Here is a 12,731-nt window from a genome sequence, read left to right on the forward strand (position 1 = left end):
CATGAGCCACCACACCCGGCCTGGTTTGTTTTTGAGACACAGTCTTGCTGTGTTGCCCAGGCTGGAGTGCAGTGGCAGGATGTCAGCTTACTGCAACCTCTGCCTCTGGGGTTCAAGCAATTCTCATGCCTCACCCTCCTGAGTAGCTGGGATTACAGGCACTTGTGACCATAACAGACTAATTTTTGTATTTTTAGTAAAGACAGGATTTCACCATGATGGCTAGGCTGGTCTCGAACTCCTGGTTTCAAGTGATCTGCCCGCCTCAGCTTCCCAAAGTGCTAGGATTACAGGCATGAGCCACTGTACCCACCCTCATTGTAGTTTTGATTTTCATTTCTCTAATGATCCATGATATTGAGCACTTTTTCATATGCCTGTTTGCCATTTGTATGTCTTCCTTTGATAAATGTCTATTCAGGTCTTTTGCCCATTTTTAATTGGATTATTAGATTTTTTTTCCTGTTAAGTTCCTTATTTATTCTGGTTATTAATCCCTTGCCAGATGAATAGTTTGCAAATGTTTTCTCCCATTCTGTGGGTTGTCTCTTCACTTTGCTGATTGCTTCTTTTTCTGTGCAGAGGCTTTTTAACTTAATGTCATCCCATTTGTCCATTTTTGCCATGGTTGCTTGTACCTTGGGAGCATTACTCAATTTTTCTTGTAGTAGTTTCGTAGTTTGAGGTCTTAGACTTAAGTCTTTAATCCATTTTGATTTGATTTTCGTATATGGCAAGAGATAGGGGTCTAGTTTCATTCTTCTACATATGGATATCCAGTTTTCCTAGAACCATTTATTGAAAAGACCATCCTTTTCCCAATGTATGTTCTTAGTACCTTTGTCAGTAATGAGTTCACTGTAGATGTAGATGTATGGATTTGTTTCTGAGTTCTTTATTTTGTTCCATTGGTCTATATGTCTGTTTTTATGCCATGCTGTTTTGGTTATAGCACAGTAGTATAATTTGAAGTCAGGTAACATGATTCCTCCAGTTTTGTTCTCTTTGCTCAGCTGGCTTTGGCTATTCTGTTTTTTTGTTTGTTTTTTGTGGTTCCTTATACATTTTAGGATTATTGTTCCCATTTCTGCAAAGAATATCATTGGTATCTGTTTTTGTTTTGAGACAGGGTCTTGCTCTGTTGCCCAGGCTGAATTGCAGTGGTACAATCATGGCTCACTGCAGCCTCAACCTCCTGGGCTCAAGTGATCCTTCCACTTCAGCCTCCTGAATAACTGGGACTATAAGTGCACACCACCATGCCTGGCTAATTTTTAAATTATTATTATTATTATTTTTTGAGACGGAGTCTTGCTCTGCCACCCAGGCTGAAGTGCAGCGGCGCAATCTTGGCTCACTGCAAGCTCTGCCTCCCAGGTTCACACCATTCTCCTGCCTCAGCCTCCCGAGTAGCTGGGACTACAGGCACCCGCCACCACGCCTGGCTAATTTTTTGTATTTTTTAGTAGAGACGGGGTTTCACCATGTTAGCCAGGATGGTGTCGATCTCCTGACCTTGTGATCCACCCGCCTCGGCCTCCCAAAGTGCTAGGATTACCGGCATGAGCCACCGCGCCCGGCCTAATTTTTAAATTTTTTATAGAAATGAAGTCTTCCTATGTCACCCAGTCTGGAGTCATTGGTATTTTGATAGGGATTGCATTGAATCTGTAGATTGCTGGGGTGGTATAGACAATATTGATTCTCTAATCCATGAACATGGAATATCTTTCCATTTTTTTGTGTCCACTTCAATTTCTTTTCCCTCCCCTCCCCTCCCCTCCCCTCCCCTCCCCTCCCCTCCCCTCCCCTCCCCTCCCCTCCCCTCCCCTCCCCTCCCCTCCCCTCCCTTTCCCTTCCCTTCCCTCCTTACTTCTTTCCTTGCTTCCGTTTTTTTTGAGACAGAGCCTTGCTGTATCACCCAGGCTGGAGTGCAGTGGTGCAATCTCAGCTCACTGCATCCTCCACTTCCCAGGTTCAAGCGATTCTCCTGCCTCAGCCTCTGGAGTAGCCGAGAATACAGATACCCACCACCATGCCTGGCTAATTTTTGTATTTTTAGTAGAGATGGGGTTTCACCATGTTGTCCAGGCTGGTCTCGAATTCTTGACCTCAAGTGATCCACCTGCCTCGGCCTCCCAAAGTGCTGGAATTACAGGCATGAGCCCAGCCCTCCTCAGTTTCTTGCATCAGTGTTTTATAGTTTTTGTTATAGAGATCTTTCACTTCTCTGGTTAAGCTTATTCCTATAAACTTAGGAATTGTAAATGGGGTTACTCTGTTGATTTCTTTTTCAGATTGTTTGCTGTTGGCATGTTGAAATGCTACTGATTTTTGTGTATTGATTTTATATCCTGCAACTTTACTGAATTTGTTTATTGGTTCTAATAGTTTTTTGGTGGAGACTTTAGATTTTTTCAAATATAAGAGATCATATCATCTGCAAACAAGGATAATTTGACTTCTTCCTTTCCAATTTGGACACTCTTTAGTCTTTCTGTTGTCTGACTGCTCTAGCTAGGACTTCCAGTACTATGTTGAATAACAGTGGTGAAAGTGGGCAATCCTTATCTTGTTCCAAATATTAGAGGAAAGGCTTTCAGTTTTCCCCCACTGAGTATGATAATAGGTACAGGTCTGTTGTATATACATTTTATTATGTTGAGTTATGTTCCTTCCATACAGTTTTTTGAAGGTTTTTGTCATGAGGGATGTTGAATTTTATCAAGTGCTTTTTCAGTGTCAGGTAAAATGATCATATATTTTTGTTCTTCATTCTGTGATATGTTGTATTTTATAGATTGATTTGCATATTTGGATCATTCTTGAATCCCTGGGATAAATCCCTGTTGGTCAGGATGTATGGTCTTTTTAATGTGTGGTTGAATTCCATTTGCTAGTATTTTTTTGAGGATTTTTGCATCAGTGTTCATCAGGAAGATCGGCCTGTAGTTTTCTGTTTTCTTTTTCTTTTTTTTTTTTCCAAGAACACTTTCATGTAGGAAGTTTTCTTTTTGATGTGTCTTTGTCTGATTTTGTTATCAGGGCATACTGGCTTCATAGAATGATTCTGGAAATATTCCTCCTCTATTTTTTGGAATAGTTTGAATAGGATAGGTATTAGTTCTTCTTTAAATGTTTGGTAAAATTCAGCAGTGAAGCTATTGGGTCCTGGGCTTTTCTTCGCTGGGAGACTTTTTATTATACCTTTGATCTCATTACTTGTTATTATCTATTTGGGTTTTGGATTTCTTCATGGTTTGATCTTGGTAGGCTGTATATAGCTAAGCATTTATCCTTTTCTTCTAGATTTTCCAATTTATTGCTCATGGTAGTCTCTACTGATTTTTTGAATTTCTGCAGTATTGGTTATAGTGTCTCCTTTTTCATCTCTGATTTTATTTATTTGGGTCTTCTCTCTTTTTTCTTAGTCTGGGGAAAAGTTTGTCAATTTTGTTTATCTTTTCAAAAAAACTTTTCGTTTTGTTGATCTTTTCTATTGTTTTTGTTCCAATTTCATTTATTTCTGCTTGATCTTTAGTATTTATTATTATTTATTTTCTTCTATTAATTTTGGATTTGGTTTGTCCTTGCTTTTCTAGTTCTTTAAGATATACCATGAGGTTATTTACTCGAAATTTTTCTACTTTTCTTTTTTTCCTTTCTTTCTTTCTTTCTTTTTTTTTTTTTTTGAGATAGCCTCACTCTGTCACCCAGGCTGGATGCAGTGGCATAATCTCGGCTTACTGCATCCTCTGCCTCCTGGGCTCAGATGATCCTCCAACCTCAGCCTCCCAAGTAGCTGAGACTACAGGCATGCACTACCATGCCAGGCTAATTTTTTTTTTTTTTTGGTAGAGATGAGGTTTTGCCATGTTGCCCAGGCCTGTCTTGAACTCCTGGACTCAAGGGATCTGCCGAACTCCTGGACTCAAGGGATCTGCCGAACTCCTGGACTCAAGGGATCTGCCTGCCTTGGCCTCCCAAAATGCTAGGATTATAGGCTTGAGCCCGGGAGATAGAGGCTGCAGTGAGCTGTGATTGCACCAGTGCACTCCAGCCCAGGCAACAGAGCAAGACCCTGTCTCAAAAATGAATGAATGAATGAATGAATGAATAAATAAATAAATAAATAAATAAATAAATAAATAAATCAGGTCCGGGTGCGGTCACTCATGGCTGTAATCCCAACACTTTGGGAGGCTGAGTGGGGCAGATTACTTGAGGTCAGGAGTTCAAGACCAGCCTGGCTAACATGGCGAAGTCCTGTTTCTACTAAAAATACAAAAATTAGTCTGGCATGGTGGCAGGCACCTGTAATCCCAGCTACTTGGGAGGCTGAGGCAGGAGAATCACTTGAACCCGGGAGGTGGAGGTTGCAGTGAGCCAAGATTGCACCATTGCACTCCAGCCTGGGCGACAGAGTGAGACTCGGTCTCAAAAAAAAAAAAAATACATATATATACATATATAGCTATTCCGTCTCTTTTTTTAGTTTTAATTTGAATGGAATACCTTTTTCCATCCCTTTATTTTTCAGTCTATTTGTGTCTTTGTAGGTGAAGTGTATTTCTTGCAGAGTACCGATCATTGGGTTTTGTTTTTTAATGCATTCAGCCATTCTGTGTCTTTTGATTGGAGTGTTTAGTCTATTTATATTCAACATTATTATTGATAAGTAAGGACTTGTTCCTGTCATTTAATTTGTTTTCTGGCCTTCTTTTCCTTCTTACTTTCTTTCCTGTCTTCCTTTCTGTGAAGGCGATTTCCTCTAGTGCTACATTTTAATTTCTTGCTTTTTATTTTTATTTTTTGGTGTGTCTGTGGTAGATTTTTTCTTTTTCTTTTTTTTGTTTTTAGAGACAAAGTCTTGCTCTGTCACCCAGGTTGGAGTGCAGTGGCGTGATCTTAGCTCACTGCAACCTCCGCCTCCTGGATTCAAGCAATTCTTGTGCCTCAGCCTCCTGAGTAGCTGGGATTACAGGCATGCACCACTGCACCCGGCTAATTTTTGTATTTTCAGTAGAGACGGGGTTTCGCCATGTTGGCCAGGCTGGTCTCAAACTCCTGGCATCAAGTGATCCACCTGTCTTGGCCTTCCAAAGGACTACAGGCATGTACCACCACAACTGGCTAATTACAGGCGTGAGCCACTGTGCCCAGCCAGTTTTTTTTTTATTTGAAATTACCATGAGGCTTACAAATAACATCTTATACCCCATTATTTTAAACCGATGACAACTTAACACTGATTACAAAAACAAACCAACTAACAAACAAGCAAAGAGGAAATTAACAAAAACTCTAATTTCATCTCCCTGGTTTTTAACTTTTTGTTGTTTTTCTGTATATTTTATTATACTGTCTATGTCTTGAAAAGTTGTTGTAGTTATTTTTGATAGGCTTGTCTTTTAGTCTTTCTATTCAAGATATGAGTAGTTCATACACCATAATCACAGGGTTATAATATTCTGTGTTTATCTCTGTAATTATTATTTCCAGTGAGTTTTATACCATCAGATGATTTCTTATTGCTCGTTAACGTCCTTTTCTTTCAGATTGAAGAACTCCCTTTAGCATTTCTTATAGGACACATCTGGTGTTGATGAAATCCGGTTTGTTTGCGAAAGTATTTCTCCTTCATGTTTGAAGCATATTTTCACGGATATACTATTCTAGAATAAAAGTTTTCTCCTGGTCCTGTGCGGTGGCTCATGCCTTTAAACCCAGCACTTTGGGAGGCTGAGGCAGGCGGATCACCTGAGTTTGGGAATTCGAGACCAGCCTGACCAACACGGAGAAACTCTGTCTCTACTAAAAGAAATACACAATTAGCCAGGCATGGTGGTGAATTCCTGTAATCCCAGCTACTCAGGAGGCTGAGGCAGGAGAATCGCTTTGAACCTGGGAGGTGGAGGTTGTGGTGAGCCAAGATTGTGCCACTGCACTCCAGCCTGGGCGACAAGAGCAAAACTCGGTCTCAAAAAAAAAAAAAAAAGTTGTTTCCCTTCATCACTTTAAATATGTCATGCCTCTCTCTCCTAGCAGACTGAGAAGTCTGCTGCCAGACATATTGACGCTCCTTTGAATGTTATTTCTTTTCTCTTGCAGCTTTTAGGATCGTTTCTCTATCCTTGACTTTTGGGAGTTTGTTTATTAAATGCCTTGAGATAGTCTTCTCTGGATTAAATTTGCTTGTATTCTATAATCCTCTTGTACTTGGATATTGGTATCTTCTCTAGGTTTGGAAAATTCTCTCTTATTATCCCTTTGAATGAACTTTCTACCCCAATGTTTCTTTCTACCTCCTCCTTAAGGCCAATAATTCTTAGATTTGCCCTTTTGAGGCTATTTTCTGGATCTTGTAGGTATGCTTCATTCTTTTTTATTCTTTTTTCTTATATCTCCCTTGATTATGCTTTTTCAAATAGCCTGTCTTCAAGCTCACCAATCGTTTCTCATACTGGATCAGTTCTGCTGTTGAGACTCTGATGCATTCTTCAGTGTGTCAGGTGATTTTTTCAGCTCCAGAATTTCTGCTTAATTTTTTTAAGAGATAGATTCTCACTCTGTTGCCCAGGCTGGAGTACAGTGGCATAATCATAGCTCACTGCAGTCTCCAGGTCCTGGGCTCAAGTAATCATCTCACTTTGGCCTTCCGAGTGGCTAGGACTACAGGCATGCACCACCACAACTGGCTAATATTTTTATTTTTTTGTAAAGACAGAGTCTCACTGTGTTGTTCAGGGTGGTCTTGAACTTCTGACCTCCCATCTCACTTTGCTTTGGGAGCAAAGTGTTGGGATTATAGGCAAGAGCCGCTGCGCCCAGCCTCTGCTTGATTTTTAGAAATTATTTTAATCTTTTTGTTAAAAGATTAGGATAGGATTCCTAATTTTTTCTCTGTGTTATCTTGAATTTCATTGAGCTCCCTCAAAACAGCTATTTTGAATTCTCTGTTACTCCAGGTTTGGTCACTGGGGCCTTATTTAGTTCATTTGGTGAGGTCATGTTTTCCTGGATAGTCTTGGTGCTGGTGGAGGTTCGTTGATGTCTGGGCGTGAAAGAGTTAGGTATTTATTGTAGTCTTCACAGTCTGGAGTTGTGTTTACCCGTTCTTGTGAAGGCTTCCTAAGTATTCAAAAGGAATTGAGTGTTGTGATCTAAATTTTTGGCCACTGCAGCTGTATCTGCATCAAGGGACACCCCAAGCCCAGTAATGCTGTGACTCAGAGGTATTGCCTTGGAGGTCTTGGGTAAGATCAAGAATTCACTGTATTACCAAGCAGAGCCTCTTGTTCTCTTCTCTTACTCTCCCTCATACAGCGGTGTCTCTCCATGCTAAGCTGCCTGGAATGAGGGGAAGGGTGACACAAGCACACCGTGGCCACCACCACTGGTATTGTTCTGGGTTAGATGTGAAGCCAGCACTACACTGGGTCTCTCCTAAGGCCCATGGTGACCACTGCCTGGCTGCTGCTGATATTCACTCAAGGTCTTCAGTCAGCAGGTGGCAAATCTAGCCAGGCACGTGTGCTTCTCTTTGGGGCGGCGGTGAGCTTCCCCTAGCTCAGGGCGGATCCAAGAATGCCATCCAGGAGCCAAGGCCTGGAGTCGGGAACCTTAGGAATCTATGTAGTGCTCTATTCTACTGTGGCTGAGCTGGCACCCAAGCCACAAGACAAAGTCCTTCCCACTCTTTCCCTTCCTTTCCTTATACAGAAGGAATTTCTCTCCAGGTCCACCACTGCCCCAGGCCCACAGCAAGTACTGCCTGGCTACTGCCAATGTTTATTCAAGGCCCAAGAGCTCTTCAGTCAGCTTGTGGTGCATGCTCTCAGGTCTAGGTCTCTCCTTTCAAGGCAGTGGGCCCCTCTCTGGCCCAGGGCAGGTCCAGAGATGTCGTCTAGGAGCTAAGGCCTGGAATCGGGGACCCCAGGAGCCTGCTTTGTACCCTACCCGACTATGGCCGAGCTGGTACCCAGCTGCAAGACAAAGTCCCGTTTTCTCTTCTGTCTTCTTTCCTCAAGCAGGAGGAGTCTCTCCTTGTGGCCACCACAGGTAAGAGTGCACTGGGTCACACCTGAAGCCAGCACAGCCCTGGGTCTCAACCAAGGTCCTTGGCAAATACTGTTTAGGTGCTGCTCATGTTTATTCAAGGCCCAAGGGCCCTTTAGTCAGCAGGCGATGAATCCTTCCAGGACTGGGTCCTTCCCTTCAAGGCAGTGTGTTCTATTCTGACCCAGGATCTGTTGTATCTAGAAATGTCATGCGGGAGCTAGAGGCCTAGAATGGGGGCCTCAAGACTCTGCCTGGTGCCCTGTTCTACAATAGTTGAGCTGATATCAAATTGCAAGACAAAGTCCTCTGTATTCGCCCCTCTCCTCTCCTCTCCTCAAGTGCAAGGATGCAGTCTCTCCCAGAGCTGCAAACTGTGCTGCATGGGGTTGGGGGAGGGGTGATGCAAGCATTCCTTTGGCTATCCCAGCTGTCTCACTAGGTCACTTGCACCCCAAGTCCATTGGCTCTGATCCCAGCATAGCACCAGTAGTTGCTCAGGAATTAACAATCCTTGTGGCTTTTCAAATTTCTTAAGGATCCTAGAGCACTTTAGCATGCAGTGATGGGGCTAGCCAGAACTCAGGTAATAACCTCTAATAACCTCCGGGATGGATGATTCCTCTCTGACTAGGGCTGGTCTAAATGCTCTGTGGGCACTGGCAGAATTCTGCCCTGTGTTGGCTTTCTGCTGTGACAGCACTGAGTTCCAATGCAAAGTCCCATAATTACTATGATGTCTCTCCCCCAAGCACACGGATTCTGTCTGTATCATGAGGCCACTGCCAGGAGGCTGGGGGTGGAGTGGTGTCAGCAATTCAAGACTGTCTTTTCTACCTTCTTGGGTGCATCTTTACTTAATATGATGTTAAAACTGGGTACTGTGATCACTCATCTGATTTTTGGTTCTTATGAAGATGATTTCCTGTGTGGATAGTTGTTTTTTGTTTGCGTTTTGCAACAGGGTCTTGCTCCATTGCCAAGCAGGCTGGAGTGCAGTTGTGTGATCACGGCTCACTGCAGCAAACTCTCAGGCTCAGGGGATCCTCCTGCCTCAGCCTTCTGACTGAGGCTAGGACTCCCGACTGGGACTACAGGCATGCGCCACCATACTCAGCTGTTTTTTTTATTTTTTTGTGGCAGGGGGAGTGGTTTTGCCCTGTTGCCCAGGCCCACCTCAGCCTTCCAAAATGCTGAGATTGCAGGAATGAGCCACCATGCCCAGCCTGGATAGTTGTTCAATTTGATGTTCTTGCCAGGGGAATAATCACTGGAGGGGGTGTGTTTGGCCATTTTGCTCTACCTCCTCCTCTAAAAGTTCTTTCCTTTTTTTTTTTTTTTGAGACAGTCTTACTCTGTCACCTAGGCTGGAGTGCAATGGCGCCATCTCAGCTCACTGTAACCTCTGCCTCCCGGGTTCAAGGGATTCTCCTACCTCAGCCTCCTGAGTAGCTGGGATTACAGGCTTGTGCCACCACGTCCAGCTAATTTTTGTATTTTTAGTAGAGACGAAGTTTCACCATGCTGGCCAGAGCTGAGTCTCGAACTCCTGACCTCAAGTGATCCACCTGCCTCGGCCTCCCAAAGTGCTGGGATTACAGGCATGAGCCACGGTGCCTGGCCAGTTATTTTCTTATATCAAGCAAAAGTTAAAGGTTATGTTCACTACAAATAATTTTAAGAAATTAAAATTTTTGGTCAGGCACGGTGGCTTATGCTTGTAATCCCTGCACTTTGGGAGGCCGTGGTGGGTGGATCATGAGCTCAGGAGTTCGAGACTAGCCCGACCAACATGGTGAAACCCCGTCTCCACTAAAAATACAAAAATGAGCTGGGCATGGTGGCGCACGCCTGTAATCCCAGCTACTCAGGAGGCTGAGGCAGGAGAATTGCTTGAACCCAGGAAGCAGAGGTTGCAGTGAGCAGAGATAGTGCCACTGCACTCCAGCCTGGGCAACAGAGTGAGACTCTGTCTCAAAAAAAAAAAAAATTAAAAATTTTTAATTGTTTTTCATGTGCGGAAAAAAAATTGGAATATTTAAATTTTTGATTATATTGCTATTATATATTTATATAAGTTGATCATTTGCATATTTGATTTGAGACATTATAATATATACATAAATAAAACTAAAAGTTAGCAAATATAGTTGTGAAGTTAAATATTGATATCTTTTTAAAATGTTAATTTAACTTTTAACTTAAAAATTATTTAGGGTTTCTTAACCCAGTAATGAATAAAAAGAGCATGCTTTATACATATTCTTTTTCAAATGTTAAAGCACATATATACATATAGTACGTTAACATATATATTTGTGGTATTAAAATTTCATGGAGAGAGGGCAGTTAGGAAAAAAGTATCTTAAAAGCCTACTTGGGGTGATTATAAAGAGTTGAGAAACAGAAACATTGTGTAGGGGGTCTCTCTTGGTAGGAGAATTTGGGATGGCAAAATGTCGATTGGATGGAAATGACCCTACTGGTTGAAGGTATGCCAGCTTACACCTAGAGGATTCCATGGTATTTCCCTTCACTCATTTCTGTGGTGTTTTCTCTTATATTTTTGAGCATCTACTACTTACAAAGCTCTATGCTAGATATACTAGTAGGAGACAGGTTGGAAGTTAGGGTGACCCAGACAATACACACATGTAGAAGAAATAGTTTCTACTTTTACAGTTCTTTAGTCTAATTGGAAAGAGATGATAGAAACATGGAAAGTTCATTCATTTAGTAAGAACTAAATGTAAATTCAAGGTAAACATAATGTAATATTTGGCTTATTGCTAAAAATTTCAATTTACCTATAATATTCTATGTGTTTATTTTATAATGTCCTGTTTGTGTAGTGTTTTTAGCATTCTGTGGTACTTTGTATGTATAGTATATAATCATTGTCTAATATCACAGCTTTAGCTCTGAGGCCAGGATATGAAAGGAAATAATATAGGTTATTGTTTTGGGGGAATCTGGCTTCTGCCTCTTCGTGTGTTGTGTTGAGGGAAAATAATACTAGGATTGGGGAAACAGTCAAGGCTATAGAGTGTGTCTGGGAAACCTAGGACTGTAATTTCTGAATCCCAAGTTTGGCGGTCTCTTTTGCATTTCTGGAAATCTGGCAACCATTTACAGAGACAATGGAGTATACTTTCTTTTGGGTCTTTTAGAGCATGTCCATTGGCTATTGTAACTCAAAAGAGGGACTCAGCCTTGCAAATCACCTCACATCGTGGCCTTTTGGCTGCACCGTTTTATCAGCTGGGCTTTGAAGCTGATCGTTAAGAGGACTTCTGCATGCTTTAGGTGGTGTTTTGGCTTCTTTGTTCCTCCCATTGCCATTCACCTGTATTTTTATTTTATAGGTGTCTCTGCAAACAGACTCATGGGTGGTGCCATGCAGCTTACCTTCCGCAAGATGGCGTTTGACTATTACCCTTTCCACTGGGCAGGTTAGGAAAACTCTGAATGGGGCCAATTCTCGCATAGCCCAAAATATTGAGGGCAGATTCCTGGATTCATTCCTGACTGCTTAACAGGAGGTTGCCAGAGATTGCAGTGCATGCTCAGAGGGGTGTTGGAAATATTCCTCTTCAAGAGGACATCTGGAAACTTGCAGGTTCCACTATTGATTATTCTTTATCAGTAATGAGAGGAAGTGAGTAGGGGAGATATCTAGTGCCTGAGATACTGCTTTTGATTCTACTCTCAGCCCCTCACTTCCACTAGTGTTAGAGCCTCTCCAGTAGTCCATAGTCAAATATGGCAGCAGTCAACAGCTTGCCTTTAGGGAGCCTTTGGGAAAAATCACATATGGAATCCAGAAGAATGTGCAACCTATCGTTGGATAATTTTTCCTTATCCCAGAGATTTCTGCACTGTGGGTGAGAAATCAGATTCTGAACTATGACTATACTGACAGAAAGGAAAAATTGGAACATTCATCATGATCTTGGGCTAAAATCTTTTCACTTCTTCGTTGCACAGGTGATAGCTGCAAACATTGGGTACGCCACTGTGAGGCCATGGAGACCCGAGGCCAGTGGGCCCAGAAGCTGGTGATGGAATTTCAGAGCAAAATGGAGAAGTGGCATGAAGAGACGGGTCTGAAACCACCCTGGCACCTTGGAGTAGACTCTCCCTTTCGGAGAAAAGCAGGTGGGTTATGAGGAACTGGAAGACTCCAGTTGCTTAGCTTCTTGCCATTTATCTTTGAATAACAGTGGAGATAAAGCAAGAACTAGCTAATTATCCCAACTGTATGTAATGGAGAGACATCAGTGACTTTTCTTTACAGAGACCTCTTTGACCCCAGGGATAGCCACAGTGTTGATGTCATCATCTCTATTCAGTAGACTGTTGCCTTGGTCTTAAGAATAATATCATTTTTGAGTTCATCCAGGAGCTAGACAGTGTTAAGCTCTCTTTCCTACATATAACATTAATGATCTTAGGATTTTTACTTTCCTTATTCTATTAATAATGAGAGTTGAATGTATCTGATTCTTTTTCCCACCTTATTTTTATTTAGATTCTCTTTCCAGTCCTCGAAAGAACCCTCTTGAGAGAAGCCCCTCTCAGGGCAGACAGGTTGCCTTTCGGCCTCCAGCATGGAACCGCTTACGCTCTAGCTGCATGGTGGTACGGGTGGATGACCTGGACATCCACCAGGT

At 42.3% G+C, this 12,731-nt stretch overlaps 1 protein-coding gene across 4 annotated transcripts in view; it reads left to right on the plus strand.

Annotated features, from left to right (window-relative positions):
* Nucleotides 1-12,731, plus strand: part of BLTP3A (bridge-like lipid transfer protein family member 3A) — a 91,226-nt gene that overhangs the window by 56,761 nt on the left and 21,734 nt on the right. For all 4 annotated transcript variants that reach the window (XM_009241769.4, XM_063725213.1, XM_009241768.4 and 1 more), the window contains 3 exons: nt 11,424-11,510; nt 12,046-12,216; nt 12,590-12,729. In XM_009241769.4, coding sequence (XP_009240044.2) covers nt 11,424-11,510; nt 12,046-12,216; nt 12,590-12,729 — 398 coding nt within the window. The remainder of the gene's footprint in view (nt 1-11,423; nt 11,511-12,045; nt 12,217-12,589; nt 12,730-12,731) is intronic.

The sequence above is a fragment of the Pongo abelii genome, chromosome 5, assembly GCF_028885655.2.
Source record: "Pongo abelii isolate AG06213 chromosome 5, NHGRI_mPonAbe1-v2.0_pri, whole genome shotgun sequence".
In the NCBI taxonomy this organism is placed as follows: domain Eukaryota; kingdom Metazoa; phylum Chordata; class Mammalia; order Primates; family Hominidae; genus Pongo; species Pongo abelii.